We start from the raw sequence: 18,974 nt of genomic DNA on the forward strand, positions 1-18,974 counted from the left end.
GCAGTGCTAAATCATTGTGCAAACATTTCAAACCAATGCTTCTTGAAACAATCATTCTTGATAGTTTCTTCAGAGCTTTAAATTGAGTGCTGCTGTCCCTTTGGGAGTACAATGCCAACATCCTAATTTACTTTTAATTAGTACCTAATTTGCTTTAAAATGTATGTTACTGATCAACCTAGTCCGGACTCGTCCAGAGCCCCAGACACACAGCGCATCTCCCCTCTGTGGAGCATAAGGAGGTCACAGAACCACAGCCACTCTGAGCAAACGCTCACGGGCAGGGGCCACCACAGCCCCAGCGCCCTCTGTGACAGCTCCACTCAGGGGCCGCTGTCTCCCAGCCTCCACAGGGCGGGGCTGAAATCCCTGCTTAGAAAAGACAGTCCCCCAAATTCCATAAACAATAACAGCTGTTCCTTATGACAGACATATGCAAGTGATGAAAACGTTTCACTCACCAGCAGCCTCGATTACAAAGATCTAGGAATAAACTCTAACACTTTAAGACGGGTTACTTTGACGGGGGGAACTTGCGGGACAACAGGGATGGATGAAGAAGACAGGGTGAAAGTAATTAAGGCAAAAAGGAAAGGGCAGAGAGGCTGCATTTTACTAAAGGAAAAATGGACCTATATTCCTTCCTTCTTGGTAGAAACCGTCCTCTCACTAAACAGCCCAGCTGAGAGCTGACTGATAGTCGCTGGGCAGTCAATACCCAGAGGGAAACGAGCCCCTCCAGTTCACACCCACGTGTTACAACTGGGTGCAGATGCTGACTTTACAGAAGAAAGCAGATCAATGGCCTGGCTGCTGAGACATCACGTTGCGTTTCTGACGGTCGCTGATACACTGTGTCATTCTGTGCAAGTCAGGAGTCCACGTGTCAGCGTGGGGGCTGTCATCCTTTATCTGGGGGCCGTTTCGTTGCAATTTTGTTTGTTTTCACCTACTTCTTGAGCAGAATCAAGGCTTCCTAGAATACATATCTAATTTGTATCTGTGGTTAAAGGTAGTTCCCCTCCTCACTAGTTTTGGGACGAATATGGAAGGTGTACAGGCTGAAGCAGAGCCTGAGAGCCACGGGCTCAGAGAACACTCTCTCTGCATTCTCCTTCACACGCCAGGGAAGTTTATTTTAAAGTTAGTGTGTTTCCTAGTCACGAGCTTGACCCGACCTGGGAAGAGTCTTCTTAGAAAGGTTTGTAGAGGGTTACAGAGTGCATAGACGGAGAGTGTGGCTGGCGCTGAAGCCACCCACAGTCACCTCTGAACACGAACTCCAAGTGTACATTCTAATGATACGTTTGATTCTATTCTTTTCACAAATCAAAAAGTACAGGTTTCAAGTTATTTCACAAATCAGATGATCAATTAAAAAGACATGAGAGCACTTAGTAAATTATTATATACATGTTTTTAAACAGAAGTGCTACTTAAAAATAATTTACATGACACAATTTAGCAAAGAGTAAACGAAATCAGTACCAATAAACCAGAAAATGTGGAAAACTCAGAGAAGTAAAAATAGAACATACCTTTCATCAGATTTAAAAATTAGATATATTGATGCTTTTTAAAATGTACATAAAGCAACTTTATACTGCATGTAAATAGTTTGAGAAATCCAGAACCTTTTATTTTATAAATATACACTCTGTAACCCGGGGCAGTATTTGGGCAACATAGGAAAACCCTGTAGGAATGCGCTGCTGCCATCCGTCCGGGAGGCAGCATTCCCACTAGACTGAACAAGGCATGGCAGTGCTTTGTACGGTGTACAGAGTTGTCTGAACACCAACAGCAGATTCAGTGAGCAGGCAGCATGGCTGCCGTGGACTGTTGTCTACTCAGAGGCGGAAATGACGGACAGAAGTATGGCTTCCGATCGTCTTGGAGAAATAGTAAAGCCATACCATTTTAAGTAAAAATGGATGATTTTATTATATAAAATGATGGTTGGCAGAATACAGGAAAATTACTTCTCTTTTATCTTTACATATTTAATTTAAGTACCAAGCAAAATACAATAATTGGCAGAACTCATTACAAACTACCAAAAAGTATTCATTTGGTGAAATTATTCATTACAAAATGTTAAGTAAATAAATGCACTTCAAAATACATGAAGTGTAACCCAAGTATGAAAATAGTGATCTTTACTTAAAGATTCCTTTAACAAAAACTAACCAACAAAAACTAACCAACAAACAAGGAACACAAGAAAAATTTGTCCAGTTAGAAAAGAATAAATCAAATGTTTTGTTCATTGGGATTATTACAGTAAAATCATTTTTAAAAACCCAAAAGAACTAAACAAGTAATTAGGGTTCAAAAAAGAATAAGAATATTCCAATACTTTACTTTTTTTCCTACCAATAACAGAAGGAAAGATTTGGAGGCCCATTACGATCTGTGGACCCAGGTGCCTCGCAGATCGTCTACGCCGAGGTCGCCTTGGTGGGACTTACGTTAGATATACGAACTTCACTGTTCCTCAAAGGGGAGAAAACTTAATGGATTCTGAAGGAAAGGAAACAATTACACCTGAAGTAGGACAAAGACCGTAAGCATTAAAATCATCAAACGCAGCTCCAGCGTAAGACTAGAACAACCTGCTTCCAAAGAATTGTTTTGTACTGTAATCAGGGCAAAGGTTTTACCCTAAGGGAAAGGCAAGCTGCGGTCTCTGATAAGGTGGAGTCTGTGTAGCCCAAAATGAGAAGCCTACCAGAAAACCTGCATTCCTATCTGTAACCTCAGTCGTAAAGAAAGCACTCATCGTTCAATTCACAATTAAATTGTATTAAAAGTAGACAGTGACAAACGAATACATATGTCATACGAATCATGCCAAATTTCTGTGTGCTGCCCTCACAAGTGCTATTAATAAATACACCCGGTCCTGCTTACTTACACAGGAAGAACTGAGAGGCCTAATTTCACATTTCAGAATTCCTGAGTCTTATCAGAGAAAAACAAGTACAGAAAACAAATCTACTGCATAATAGGGCAAGTAACACAAACTGGGCATTAAGTGAACATCACGTTCACAGTTTTAAAGCTGACAACTGGGGACAAGTATATGTACGTCAACGGAATTATAAACATGATTTTAAAGCTTGTTTTTTTAAAAAGGCGTTTTGATCAGATAAGGCCACCTGAGTGACATCTTCAATGATGGTAAGCCCACCACTTTAAAGGAATAACATTTTTATGACAAAGCCTAATGAATATAAAAGAAAAAGAAGTGTATTTTAATAAAATGCTTCAGTAAGATTGCAGTGGGCAGCCCTTCGCTGAACGGTACAGAATGAGAACCGGAGTTGTAACTGGAGCCACCACCCACCATATCCCTTCCGTTTTGCGCGCATGACACAGTGGAAATAAAAGGTATCTTAAGAGCACTTGAGTCCCACCAGGTAGGATTGAAGCATATGGACAGGTATGAATAGCCCTGCGACAATTATATTCAACAGAAGTTAATGTCTGTTTCCTCACTAGTAAGGAAAAGGGAAGCAGAGTGGTCCTACATAGAATAATAAAACCAAACCAAAGCACTGTTGATCCTTCCTGGAAAGACGAGGAAAGCAAAGGACACCCAATGGTATCCATCATTCTAAGTAGGAAAGACGCACACAGCTATTCATGGACTTTATAAAGCACTAAGCAGAAAAATATTTGGGTTGTTCCTCTGTTCAGAAGTGTCCAGAAAGGAAACAACAAGGAAACGCTAAAGTGCAGACCTATAGGCCGTTATGGGCGTGATGAGGGACGAAGTGTTGCCCCCAAACTGCATCCACATCTGCACTCACGTGTCCAGAAAATGATTCTCGCTTGAAAAACTGTGCAATTTTTAAACTAGTCAGTTGTTGGTGTTTGTGCCGCTGGACAAGCAGACATGCCTTTACCCACGCCTGCGGGGTGGGCGCGCACCCCTGAGCTCTCGCCCGTCACACGGTGTTGACCCCTCCTGCAGACAGCGCCAGGGTCCGCTTGCTGTGGAGAGAAGCGCAGCAGGCGTCTGCCGGGCTGCCCTTGGCCAGCGAGGTTTTCAGTTCCGTTTCGCAGGCAGCGATGGCCGCGTTCAGCTCCACCTGGGCTCGGTGAACCACATAGAACATGAGGCCTATGCTGATGATGACCTGGGAGGGACACGAACGCCACGTTACTGCTGACACAGAACGAGGAGACGGACCGGGACACGTGTGGCTTGGCATGTTTCAGCAGGATGGTCTCAGTACGCTCGGGTACGTTTTCTAAATGGTGTACACAGTTGTCATTTATTCTTCCTTGGCTGCTTCTACTGGGAGTGCGGGGCCAGGACGTACAGGTAACCATCCAGTGCACGGTGTAGGCATACCTCCCCTTTCGTCCACATAAGGGACTTGTGTGTGACAAATGTCAGACTTGGTTCTGGGTACTAAAAAGCTTCCTTCAAGGACTAAACAAGGTCTACAGGAGAGGAAATGCCACTCGGCAGGGATGGCTCTGGGCAGGACCGGCTGGCAAGGTGCCGGGAGCCCCGTGGGCCTGCTTCCCGTCCTGCAGCAGGACGCTGTGCCCCCTCTGCTCTGGCAGCCTGCACACCAGTCATCAGAAGGCCTCAGCACCCCTACCTTCTAAGTGGAGCTTATTCCAAGGGCCATGAGGAAATCAGCTTGTTAGAGTCCAGCAAATACTCTCAGTGCAACAGGGCAGAGGAGTGTGTGTGAGTCCCCGCAGGTTTCCAAAGGCTGCTGGGACCGTAAGTGACCCTAAAATAGGCCTTATATTAAGCCTAGCCATAACTTTAAGTTTTGTGGGGCAAGTACCCTAAATCCACGTGTTGAGGGTGGTGGGGGAAGGGGTCAGGCCGAGCGTGTCCTGGGGTGAGGTAGGTGGGAGGGGCGTTTGGAACTTGGTCAGGGGGTACCTTTAAGTAATACAATTCTAAGCAAATTAGGTATTATAAAGGTGGGCCTTTGAATCTTGTGTCTGTTCTCTAGCATACTGGCACTCTTAGAAAAACAAGATATACTTGTTTTTCACCCTAAGTGTGATGCTTATCAGGGCAAAGTGACAATACCGGAGATGGACAAAGAGTTGGCACTGATTGGGAGAGGGTGTGGCTGAGGCACTGAGTTCCACTTCAGACAGGTTGGGTCTCGGTGCGCGTCAGCTCCAGGAGTAGGTCCGAGCTGCAGGAAGAAGGGGGTCCCGACACAGACACACGGGAGAGCAGGCACCATGGTGACGGATTTGCCAAGAAGAAAAGTTTTCAGAGGGAGACTAGGAAGCTTAGGCTAGAATCTGGCAGGGCACTGAATGAGGGGTGAGAAGAGGACCAGATTCTAGTCAATGAGCCGGGCAGATGGGAAAGGAAATCCGGACAGTGATACCGCAGAAGCTACGGGAAAGAGGTGTCTTCATAACAAACGCATGTTAGCGGTCTGCCTGTGACAGCTCAGTGACAGCTTGAGGGGAGGATGTGGCAAGGCCCAGAAAGTAGGCTGCGACCAGTGGAAAGCCGCCTGGACTCCAAGCCGGGGGCATGAGGGGGTGGCTACGGCCACATGGGGTTGTCCCCAGGTGTCCTTCTGGGCCCTGGCACTTGGTTCTCTCTCCTCAGCACGGCCCGCTTTCGGAGCCCAGTAATACAAGACTTTTAAGTTTTCCCCAAAACCAAAGAAGCAAACACAGTGAGGACAGCCTTACACAGAAAGACAGGCTCCTCAGCAGCGTGATCTGGAAAGCTGAGTGAGCAAGTCAAGGGAGAGTTAGGGGGTCTTTGATGGAAATCGAGGGGTTTCCACTGAAGCCTTCTGATGCTTCTGTTAATAAAGGAGACTGTGGGGAACAGAGAGGGAGGTAGAGGAAGGAGTGAGAATTGTGAGGAGCGTGAAGTGAGTCTGAAGTAATCATGAGGAAGATGGGCAGTGAGAGGAAGGACAAGGGGACAGAGACGAGGAGGCCGAGTTGAGACCAGCTGCAGGCTGCTCTCGGATTGAATTGTGTCGCCAATGTGTTTGGCCGTATGACTCCCTCAGAGGAGCGGGCATGTGGCAGTGGATGGACCCTGGACTGGGGCTCTGGCTGGGGGACAGGAAGTACAGGGCACGTTGGGTCACTGAACGGACAGCCCGTGGGAGCTAAGCCGGAGACCGTACAGGCAGTGGCTGTGCCTGCTCTGAAGTCTGTGTGGTGGAGTTGAATTTTACGGACACTGGGTTCTCTTTAGCAGCTGTAACGGAGGCAAATCCGTGGCTAGTTCCTAGCAAATAAAGGAACATCGTGAAGACCCTCACTCTGCCACTTTTTGCCTAAGCTCCACCTTTCTCCTTTGCCAACCTTCCCTCTCTTCATTCCTCCATGTCTTCAGGGAGCCAAATGAAGTCCTTCCTGAAACAAATTAAGCTACAAGACACATCAGTAGAGCAAATCAAGGCACAACTCTGTCTTCACTTTTTTTCGTGGTGGTGTGGGTGGATTTTCCCTCAACGCCTGGGTTAAGAAATACTTGCCTTTTCCTGTTTTGTGTCCTAAGCTTAAATCTGCCCACTCATGCGAAGAATTAAGAAATCGGTGGGAAAAGAAGACAAACGCCGGAACTACTTTGTTTTGTCATAACTGCAGTGCTTACAGCTGAGTGATTTACTGAGACACATAGAAATAGAAAGTATCACATAGTGGAAATCTTCTGAAAACTACTACTAATGAGGAATTCTAACTACTCAAACATAATGTAAGGAAAAGAAGGATGTTTCAAATTGAGTACTCATTTCAGGAAACTAGTAAACATAAAATATGCTTTAATGTATACTGAAAATCTGTGAATGCTATGTACACCAGTATTACTGAATCTCTCAGGATGGCTATAAATTATTTCTTAGATAAATGCATAGAAAGCTTAATATGTGATTAGCATACTACATTAATAAAACAAACCAACTCTAATAAAAACCCTAAACCTAGATTCAGGTTACCTAAAATATCGTTCTAAAGAAAAACAGAGTAAAGACAAAAAAACTGACCCCCCTGAATATCAAAAGTCTTACAAAGTTTTTCCTAACAGGCCCTTTTATTGGTCAACTTTATTTATAGTTCACTATAAATTTCTTGGGCTTACTGTTGACTAAGCTTGTACTGCAGAAGCACAGAGAGATGACTCTGATTTATTTATCACAGCATTTTTAATACAACATAGTACCTCAAAAACTTGAGAATAATGCCACCAACAGAAAATTTGTACCATGATGCCATGTACTCACTCACAGTATAAATTAAAACTAACAAATAAGGGGCTGGTGAGTGAGGCCAGTGGTCTCGTTAGTACTGTCCGCTCAGGGGCCTGCAGTCTCCTGCTGCGAGCATGGTCTCTAGAGACAGCTGCCTTGGTGCCAGCCCTGGCCCTGCCCTGCAGCTGTGACTCCAGACAAAGCTCTGTCCGCTGGGTGCTGATAAAAGAGCTCTGGGGATCAGAGCTGGGAATCTGCACTTGGAGCACATGCCATTCCCCATGGTGTCAATATTTCCTACATGATCAATTGCAAGCTACCGATGGAACGTCACTGAGGGAAGAGCTGGAAAGAGATGTCCCCAGTGGGCTCGAGATAATAAAGTATACGCCTCCTAGGGCTTTGGTTGGGATTAAATGGGCTTAAAGGTGAGGCATGTAAAGACTCAGTAAAGGTTAGCTTGCATCATCATCTTCCTAAATTATCAGAACTTAAGGTAAATCTGAGAAGTAAAATGTATCACAACTAAGGAACTACATGTTTGACTCTTCCTGTGTGCAATTTAAAGGCACTGAAGAAATCTGCCTACGGAGCAGGGCTTTCCTCTTTCATCAGCTGCTTATATGGCATTGTATGTACGCCAAGCTGCATGATAATTTGCATGGTAATAATAATCCATTATACATATCTTATTTAGATTTGTATTGGAATACTTTAGTTTTCATAAAACAATACTTTCTAAAAAAAAATTTGTTCTATATCAAATTGTACCAGATAAAACTTTACATTGTCAGTATAATATTCTAAAAAATATCAGAATTCAATAATTTGAAGATAAACTAAGATAAAAACCCAACCCCACCAAATCTCACTAAAATTATGTTTAGAAACACAGTGTTATAACAATTCACACCAACTCAACAGAGTATTTGATTTAATGATGACTGTGAAAATAATCACTGCAGAAAAAAATCTGATTTTTGTCACTTCCTCTAAGAGAATTTTCAGTAAGTGTCAATTCAGTGCTCTTCACTTTCATATATCCACACAATTAAAAATGTAAGTGTTGTCAAAATATGACGTATAACTCAAAGAACAAGAAAAGATAAAAAGGAAAAAAATCCTCTTATTTTCAATAAAATCTGTTAGGTTTAAATCATGCAAACGTCATGCAAAAAGAAAAAAAAAAGACAACCCTTGACCTTAAACTCACCTGTAAACAAAACACGAAATAGCCACTGACACTCTGCTCTGCGATGACATCCTCCATTGTCCGCAGGGTGGTGCCCAAGTAGGAATTCAGAAGCTGGGTGGGAAGCAGCCCCACGGAAGATGCCATCAGGTAGCTGGGCAGGGAGAGCTCTGTCATCTGGAAGAGCAGACAAGGGACGATTCGTCAGGAAGAATTTCCATTGCACATAAAACTGTGTGTGAGTCTTGGTTGCGGTTTTTCCTGGGGAGAAGAGGGAGCTGAAATGCTTTACAAAGCACCTGATTTGAAGAAATGATTATAAAGGCAATGCATGCAGAATGCAGAAGGTTTAGAATGAAATAAAGTTTAAAATTGTTTTGATATTCTATTCTGCCATTGTCAGGTAATATTTGTGACTGTTTATTTTTGTGAACAAAATGTGCACACACATGGATCACTTTGTGAAAAGCCCTCTGAGTCCTCGAGCCATTAAATATTCTTCTTGAGCAAACAGCTGGCACTGTGGCCCCCAGGCTTTGTAACCCTGGAATGTTCTGGTGCCAAGAATCCAGTCACCTCCTCCTCCTCTGAGCATCAGATTTTCCTCTGTAAAATGAGAACAACCGCCACCCCCTGTGGTGGTTGTCACTGTCACAAGTATTTGTACAACATCTAGCAGATGTCTAGCACGTGACCAACACTCAAAACAGGTAGAAATTCTCCATATTTTGCAGTTACTCTTCCACTGTGTGGGTGCAGCACAATTTAACCTGCTGTGGTGTGTGTGGTGTGTATGTGATTGTTTCCTTTTCTGCCATTGTAAATTAAAACCTGTGAGGAAAGCCTCTGTATACCAGCTTGCGCAGGAGGCATCACTACGGTACTCCCAAGGCCCAGCGCCTCGTGGGCATGCCCATGAGTGGCTGCTCCCCAGCGCTCACTTCCAGCGAACAGACTTCAGCAGACCTTGTGACCTTTCCAGACTAGGTCACAAAAATCAGGACAGCATCTGTCCCTCGCACACTCGCAGTAGCCCTGAGCAGAGGCTCATGGGGCAAGAGCCGGTGTCCTCAGCCAGCGGCCACCAAGGACCACAGGCCTACAGGAAGTGACCGACCCCCCCCCCCCCCCCCGCCCCCATGACTGCGGTGAGAAGCATCCAGGCCCCCAGCTATGCTGCCGGGAGGTGGTAGAGCTCACAGCTTCACCACTGGCTTTAGAGCGATCTAAAGTGACTAATAAGGATGTGTTTCCACTGTGTTAGGATAAACCACTGGGGATGAAATTATTGGGTCAAACAGCGAAACTGTTCCCAAAAGGTCCACAGCAATTTCCACACCTATCAGTAAGTAATGCATAAGTGTCCATTTCATCACATGCTTATCAACTTTTAGTATGAAATTCCAATCTTTCTTAGTTTGATAGGGGGAAAAATGATATTTCATCATTGTTTAATTTGTACTGTTTTAATTTATAGTGATATTAGTTTTAAGTAAACATTTTTCTATTTGTGTTTTGTTATAGCTTTATTTGTTCACGTTTGCACATTTTTTATTGGAATGTTAAGTGTTTTTCTTATTCATAAGAGTTCTTTATATAGTAAGGGCAACCTTTTGTCTTTTATATGTGGCAAATATTTTCCTCTATAATGTTCCTTATCTTTTTGTTTCACATAAAATTGTTTCTAAATTTTTATGTAATCAAATATTATCAATCTTTTCTCTGATTTTTCCATTGCTTTTATCTTTAGAAAGTATTTTTAGATCCCATTGTTAACGTTTACCTATATTTCTTTTCTGATTGTATTTTCCTTTTTAACATTTAACACTTAATTCCTTCTAGAATTTATTTCTAGATTAAAGAATATGATACAGCCTTATTCTTCCCCTTCCCCAAGAACCCGTTTTCTTAGCATTACTTATGGAATAATTAATAACTTCTTTAGTGACTTATATTTTACTTTATTATAAATGAAATAATTGTATATAAAAGGATCTATTTGGGGCTCTAATACTGTCCACTGATATCTTAAATCTTATATTGAAACCAAATTATCAGTTAATGTTTGATAAGGAATTTACCATCCTTCAACCCCCTTCATTACTCTTTTTAAAATTGCCACAACTATTCTTACCTATGTATTCTTACAGATAAATTTTAAGATCACTCTGTCATTCAAAAAGAAAAGAAATAGTCAATTTTATATTAGGATTAAGGCAAATTTATGAATTAATCTGGATAGAAATGAAATCTCCAGAATATTCAGTATTCTTATCCAAAAAATGTTTCTATAATTTCTCAAAATCTTTTACACCTCTTACTAAAGTTTGGTAGTTTTATTCTCACATATCATGCATCTTACCCATGTATTTCTAAGCATTTTATATTGTGGTGGTTGCTACTGCTGTTAATTTTGAGAATAACTTTTCCAAGTCCCCATCTAGTTATTACTAGTATATAAGAAAGCCAGCAGCCAGTGTACTAACCTTTTCTTTTTTTTCTGTTTTGCCTTAAAGAATAAACAGGGATTAAAATTAGCTGCAGGAATAGGGGCCAAAGGTGGTTTTGTGGAAGAGGTATTTGAAGTGGACTCTGGGAGCTATAATAAACATGGGTTTGGCAGGCGCAGACGTGGTGAGGAAGGGAAGGTGTTCTAGGAAGAGAATGGACGAGGACAGTGGGCAAGGGCAGGCTGTGCTAGCGAAGCTGTCAAATAAAGATGGACGACTCCTTGGGGCTTCTGTGTACACTCAGCAGACAAGCACTGGGGAGTCCAGCCAAGGGAGGGCATGACGGGGGCGAACTTTTAGGAAGGTTCCTGTCAGTTTGGAGAACTTCCTTTAGAATAAACATGTCAAATATATCAAATAAGTACATAGGACAAAAATTAATCTTATAAAAATTATTATATTGCAGTTATTAATAAAGCACTGTATGTATGGAAAGTCATTTTTAAAATAAATATCTAAGTTACCAAATGTCAGAATGCAAAGAATGAGTCCACAGTCTTTAAATGTAATGAAATTTCTCTAAATAATTAAAAATACCTTCTTTATAGAGTTACAACAAACTATAGGTTTATAATTTTTACTCAACAAAAATTTATCAAATGCCTTCTATACATAAGGCCCAGGTCTAAGCAGAAGTAAAGATACAAGGACAGAAAACTGTATCGGCCTGTGTGGTCACTAAGTCACTTTGTAGTGTATTTACCGACTATAATGTTCGTTACAATCAGGAAAATGTCACAAAAATCATAACAGTTACAATGGATGAAAGAAAAGCACATGCACTGACAATTGCAAAGACTAGAGAAATAAACACTAAAATGTTAGCGATTGTTTTCTTCTTTGTACTTGTTATACTTTTCAGAGTTTGTATAACGGACACTTATTTTGTAGACAGAAAAAAGAAATACTGTTAAAATAAGTTTTAATAAGACCTCTCTGCTTTTAAAGAAACTTTTGTTTGTTTTGTTTTTTAATCTAGGAAGGTATAATAAGACATGCTGTGTATGTTACTAGGATACAATAGGCTAGAGATATAAATTTGTGACTTGTCAGCCCATATAGGCACATAGAAACCACAGAAGCTGATGAGAGGAACTGATTAACTGAAGAAGCACAAAGAGAGGAAAACAGTTTCGAGGAGTCCGACCAGCTGTACTCACTGGTTCCATGAGGTCTCAGGATGTGGGTGAGGTAGCATCACATTCATTAACTTGGTCATCATTTCTGACCCTTCAGAGTTACTCCAAGCTCCTTCAAAACACAGATTGTGTCTATCTTTCTATTCCTTCTGAATTGACCACTGGCTGCACATCAGTCTACTAATAGTAAGAAACGATCAGGAGCTACCCTTGTACAGTAAGTATCACGACCCACCCTCATAGACCCAGAATCTATGGTTGGATCTGTAACAGAATAATTTCTGAAGATGAAAAAACGTTTTTATAAAACATACTATCACCAAACTTTTGAAGTAAAAGGTAGTGGTAAATTGCTGCTCAGAACATTTGTCTTTTTAAAAGCACACTGAGACCTTACCTAACCTCTCATTTTACAAAGAAGATTGCAGGCCAGGTCATTAAAAAGAGCCCATGAAGCTAAGGCTTCACCATATTCATCTTACAGTCACTAGCGAGTCAGAAACTTATTTAATTGTAATAACTTCAGTTCAATTGTGAACTAATTAAGAGTAACTTATGCTCTTCTTGATTACTCAATGCAACCTCTAGGAAAATTCATTACAGTTGTAACTGCTTCAAGTCTGTCTTATCTTGCTGTACTTATGTTAGTATATTGGTATCATAGTGTCCTACCCTCCCAAAACTAACCAACAGAAATCTTTTGGTTGCTGCAGCAAACCTACTGTGGGCTCATAGAAACAGCCGAAGTAATTAGCAGTTTGGTAACATAAGATTCTTTAAAATGGTTCCACTGAGAAGTGAGCAGCTGATGGGTGAGGCCTTACACTCCTAAATGGACTCATTTCTACTTTGTTTGCATTTTGCTCACGGACCCATATATTGCTTTTGTTCTTTAACAAAAGAATTTTGTTAAATAGGTAAATAAGATGCATGTGGAGCTTGTTGCTCCAGTTGCAGAGCCTGTTTCTTCCAGTGACTATTGAAGCAAACTTTTTCTATAAAAAAGTGCCAGGTGGGGAGTATTTCAGGCTTTGCAGGCCATAGGGTCTGTGGCAGCCACTCAGCTCTGCCATTTCAGCTTAAAAGGAGCCACAGACAGTAGACATGAGTGAGCGTGTCTGTATTCCACACTATATACGGATGATGAAATTTGAATTTCATATAATTCTCACATCAGGAAATGTTATTATTTTCATGTGTTTCCAATCACTGAAAGATGGAAAACAAATTTTTAGTGTTATGTGTTGCAAAAAATCAGATGACGGGCCTGGCCCGAGGCCCGCGGTTGGCCCCACCGACGCTGCTCTGCCGCCGGCCGACACCTCACTTGCCTGCACCTGCACCTGTGGGGAACCGCGTCCCCCACCACGTCTGGTGCGCGGCGGGGACAGACCTGCGTGGGACCTAGCTCCTCGCGACCCACTGGACCGGGTAAGCCCACGTATTAGCCAAGTGCTCCGGGCTCGCTCCACGCTGCCTCAACTGCCTTAGCCATTAGACGTGTGGTGCTGGACACAGGCCTGGCTCAGCGAGTGCACTACCAATACTTGTGAAAGAGAATCGGAGTGGCACTGCCCTCGTTTGGGAATGGAGACAAGGAAGTAGCAAAGTGAATACACTATATACTTTATCACAGCAGGTATTAAACACATTTACAGCAGAAAATATGACTCAAAAGAGGAACTATAAATAGCTCAAGCTGTCACAGCAAATGTTAGAACCAGGTGTGATTTCCAGGGCGCATGTCTGCCCTCTCTGTAACTGCTCAGTCACCAATGCCGTTGTGAAAGGGAATCGTATGAAATTCTCTGCAAACTGGAATACGGTATATACACAACATACGAATAAGAGAATCTTTCATGCTATGGTTTATATTTTTATTTCAAATGTATTTCAAGTTTCAAAGATTTCACAGTAATTGGAACAAAATTTCCAATGTGGATTTAAGAGACAGTCTTGACTTTTTAAGTTTTTCTACAACCAAAATGAAAAGAGAATGAATTTTAGGATCTCTTGTGGAATAAGGACAACAAAATCAAACCCCTTTGGAAGTTGCAAATACCAGTGTGCTAACTGTTATTCATAACAACCAAGTGTCATGTAATATTTTTGAATTAAAGGTAACATTTCACAGGAGGTAATTTTAAGCTGTAGAAGTCCAAATGTCTACAAGGGGACAGCTTAGAGTAGACTTTACAAGATTATTTTTATGCTTACTAAATACAGAATGGGATGTCATTCTTGTGAATGTTTTCAGTTTCTAACTTTACCAACAGTGTCCTTCTAGATGGCGTTAATGTTTTAGGGTTCCATTTCCTCCTATACCTGCATCAACAGTCCTTTCTTACTGAACCAGTTTCTTTTGCCAGCAACTGAGACAAAGTAAAACCTGGAGTTTCAAGGCTACAGACAACATCAGAAGTATCAGGTCTACCTCTGAGAGTCTGATGATTAAACAAGCTAATGCATCAGAGGGACGTAGTCATCGTGGGATGGTGTGTGGCAGCCGGGAAGCTGTGAGGGTTTGGAGTCATTTTGAGGGGAGTGCCAAGATTGGGTCTGCATTTTAGAAAGATCTTGTAAACAGAGGAAAGATTGGAAAACCTTGGCCCAGAGGCAGGGAGACCAGGTGGGGGCTGAGATGCCTAAACCAGGTTAGTGGGAATGGCCCTGACTGAACCCTTCAGGATTGAGCCAACGAGTAGATGTGGGGACGAGAGAGAGGTAGCCAAGTGCCAGCGTCATGAAGACTACTGCCAAATACTCTTCTTCTCTTCATGGCACAAGCATCACCCCTTTGAACTTAGCTGTGGCCATGTAACTCGTCCAGGAAGTAAAAGTGGAAGCTTATTCACATGTCACAGTAACCAAGGGAAAGATGGTGGCTCTGTCAGTCTGGATCCTGGAGCACAATGGCAAAGCCTCAGAGACGCCTCACCACTTCCCTTCCCAAAACCAAGGTGATTGTGGACCTGTATCAGGCAGGTAAACAAACCTTTGCTTTTTAACCCGGAGATTTGGGAGTTGTTACTGTAGCGTAATTTGACTTTTCCTGACTGACACGTTAGAAATGCTGATCTTAGATATGTTCTTCCAGAGAACAGTCTTTAGAAACACACGCAAACTACAAGTCTAGAAATCTATCTCAACAGGCAGTTAATACCTACAGATACAAGATGACATCAGAAAGTTGGCGGCGGCGGGGAGCTTTAACTATTTCCCAGCAAAAACAATGGGTGCATTTTTTAAAAGAGGAACAAAAGTAATGTTACTTCGGAAATTAATATTTCTATGACGTTAGAATTGCTATTACAAAGATTATATATTAATACTTTTTTTCTATTTAAATAGTTTCAAAAGTGGACTGTCAGCTTGCTTATCCCTTTCTAGAACATATGGGGCAAGGACATTATGGTTAAGAACCAAGAAGAAGCCCAGGACCCCGTTTCCTTCTACATATGTTCCTTCTACATATGTTCATGTTTTACAATCAGCTCCTGCCTTTAATAGGTGAATGCCACTACCTCCACCACTAAAAACAATAGCTAACAATTAGTGCTGGCTGTGTGCCAGGCGAAATACTAACGCCTTCACTGCAGTAGCTCATTTAACCCTCATCATTCAGCCTGGACGAAGCAAATGCTGCGTGTTTCCAAAGCCCATGCCTCCCATGACCGCTGTGCTCCACTTCCTCTTTGAGGTAAGCCCAGAGACCTTTCCTTAATCGTGGGCATTGAGAAAGTCAGTTTTAACTGAAATAGGGGTAGGGGTGGAAGGGTAATTTAAAATATAGGAAGGGAAGAAGAGAACAAGAGAAATATGCTTGGAAAGAGGGCAGCTGGGAGCACCGGATGAGTATGGGAGCCGAATGAGGAGGTGGAACGAAAGAGTGGAAGGCAGAAGGGAAAAGTCACACTGAAACAAACATCAGCCTAAACTAGGCTTTCTTTCCACTCACATATCTTGGGTGAATTCAGTAAAAAGTTTGGGTGGAAAGAGCTTCTAAGCAGATAGTTCAGAATAATAGAAATGAACAAGATGTGACAGACTGTGTCCAACGGCTTCACAATCCACCCTGCTTACGGCTGAGTAAGAATTTTAGAGACCGCACCTCATCTGCCCACCCTGGGTTTCAAACCTCACCTCAGCTCTGCCACTTGGACAACTGAGCCTCCATTTCTTCCTCAGTAAACTTGTGCCAATAATACCTATTTCAAGAGACCATTTTCCGTTTTCCTTCATTCCTTCTTTTTTCTTGACCCACAATGCCAAATTGAGAGTTGTCCCTGGTCCCCCAGTTTCGACTACATAATTACCTAAATTTCCAAGTACAAAGTACTTCTTATTCACCTATTTATATGTTAAAGAGACATTATCAAAAAAATCGTATTTTTAATTAATAAATATGAGTCCTTATTATATACCCCACACTACACTAGGTACTAAATATACAATGAAGAAATAAAGCCATGGGTTGAGAACCTATCGTCAGACTGTGGTGCAAAGTCTGACTCTACCATGTATTTGTTACCTATGTGATACTGGGTAATAACAACAGTAATGATGACTAAAGCCGACATGTTAAGCCAGCCCCTGGGGCATGTATTTACCTGAGTAATCTTCTCAATAATCCTATGAAATAGGTACCACTACTTTCCCCACTTTACAAATAAGAACCTGAACCACAGAAAGCATAAGCAACCTGACCAAGGTCAGCCGTCTAAGCACCAGCCTGTGCTCCTATTAGACGGTATTCTTCCGTATATGCAGAACCACCTTCTGCAGGTTAGACCTGGTCTGGAAAGAAGCTAGGATAGTAGGCACACAGTAGGTGGACAAGAAAAGGTACAAGAATACAAGCTATACTGAAGAACAAAGCAAACTAAAGGAATGAAACTAGTCAGGTCCTTAGTCCCAACCCTCTTTCAAAGTCTTAAGGCGCTGGATGGATTATTACCCAACCTTGGGTCAAAGTTCATGTTTATAATTCATACCATAGGAGGCTTTGAAAAGGGAAACATGTAAGGCTAAGACCATAACACAACCATAAACACTCAACTTTGTCTCTACTGATAACTCCTTCCCTATTTGCATGCCTCCACCAAACCTCACTCTCCAGTCATTGATGCCGGTTAGAATCAACACGCAATTTGCCAAAGGTATTTCAAAAGAAAAGAATAGAAAAAAAACAACAAAAACTTAATTTCATCACAAAGAGGTACCCTGTTCAGAATTATTCTTAATACAGAACAAGTTTCTAGAAACTAAAAATGATTTACTTTTGAAATAAAACAATGTGTCAGAACCACTAACATAATATAAAATGCAAGCAGTCCTATGGTTTTGAATGCTGTCTTCCAAAACTTCCAGTTTTCTTTAAGTCTAGCTGAAGGGTTGAGTTCCTGAAAATCTCTACATGGAGTCTGTAGAATCATTTACTTTGGGGAACTCAGTAATCTAGTTCAACCCCTTCACCTTGGAAAAGAGGAAGGCAAGGGCAGGTAGGATTAGTAATTTGTTCCAAAGTCACCCAGTTAGTTTCTAAAGATGGATTCCTTTCTTCCAATCAGATGGTCTCATTTGCAGTCTTTCTATTCCTCCATCAACTGCATGACGATACAGACTAGCTATATAAGTACAATAGACAAGGTAAGAATACAGGGGCAGAAGAGCCTAGAGGTGTGTATAAACATGAAAAACATATGCTTGCTGGGCACAAGGTTATCTGTCCTATTTTGTGTTATTCACTGCCCAGTTGTTTCAGAATGAAGTTCCTTCAAAGAAAGACAAACGGGAGGATTCTCCCCCCTTTACACTGTATTAAAGCAAATTACTTGCGAAGAAAAGGCCTATTATTACAATTAGGAAACTCCAAAATACGGAGTCTACAGATACGTACTGGCCCCACTGTTTACGCGAACACTCCCTTCGGGCCCATGTCATTAAAAACAAGTCAAAATCCTGGCAGAGAAAGCTAGGAATGTGAAGCCCTTCCTGCCAGCGCTACTAGCGAAATAAGATGACAGATGGACAGTTCCCACTCCTAGTGAAAAGGACTGTTCATTTTCAATTAAACTCATAGGCCACAAAGGGGTCACCCATCGATGGCCCGACTTAGATTAGCTTTATGTGTATGAGATTTCTCTGGGTGCGACGGAAAGGAACTGCAATTCCCGTTGTCTTGTCCCTTCTCTGCCGGCACTGACCGGACGGCGCGCCCTCCCAGGGCCGTCCCAGGACCGCCGAGCAACAGCCTTGGCGAGCGAAGGGCCGGAGGGACAGCACTCACCGAGAACACTGCGTTCTGAAGCCCGAAGGGAATGGGGGTCAGCCTGGCCAGCGCCACCACTTTGAGGCCTCCTGCTCCCTCCACGACGCGGATGACGGCGCTCAGCCTCTCGCTGCCCCGGATCCTGGCGGCCACCCGCGCGGCCAGCAGCCGCCTGCAGACCACGTGGGCGACGCCGGTGCCGAGCAGGACGCCCGCCACCATCAGCCCCATGCCCAGCACGAAGCCGTACAGGTAGCCGGCGGCCACGTTGAGCACGATGTAGCCCCAGCCGCAGGGGAACGACACGACGACGAAGCCCACGACGAAGAGCAGGACGCCCGCGAGCGCGTCCAGGTCCTCGGCCCAGAGCAGCAGGTGCTGCAGCGCGCGGCGGGCCAGCGCCAGGGAGGCCAGGCACAGCGCGGCCAGCACGCACAGCAGCGCCAGGCTCCGGCACCAGCAGGGGCCGCCGACGCAGCCGCAGCGCCCGCGCCGCACCTCGGCCACGCCGCCCACCGCGCCGCCGCCCGCGGGGCCGCCCGCCGAGGCCGCGCCCTCAGCCGGCAGCTCCGAGGCCGCGGGCGGGCCCGGCGAGTCGGCGTCGGCGCGGCCCGGGGCCGGGGCTGCAGGAGCTGCACAGGCCTC

At 43.2% G+C, this 18,974-nt stretch overlaps 1 protein-coding gene across 1 annotated transcript; it reads right to left on the reverse strand.

Annotated features, from left to right (window-relative positions):
- Positions 1-1,124: 1,124 nt before the first annotated feature.
- On the reverse strand, positions 1,125-18,956 carry TMEM64 (transmembrane protein 64; the record flags this gene model as incomplete). The annotated part of the gene is made up of 3 exons (XM_081070248.1): positions 1,125-4,145; positions 8,431-8,586; positions 18,348-18,956. Coding segments are annotated over 3 exons (957 nt in total), but the record flags the coding sequence as incomplete, so codon positions are not given.
- Positions 18,957-18,974: the final 18 nt, after the last annotated feature.

The sequence above is a fragment of the Rhinolophus hipposideros genome (genome assembly GCF_964194185.1).
Source record: "Rhinolophus hipposideros genome assembly, chromosome: 13".
Lineage (NCBI taxonomy): Eukaryota > Metazoa > Chordata > Mammalia > Chiroptera > Rhinolophidae > Rhinolophus > Rhinolophus hipposideros.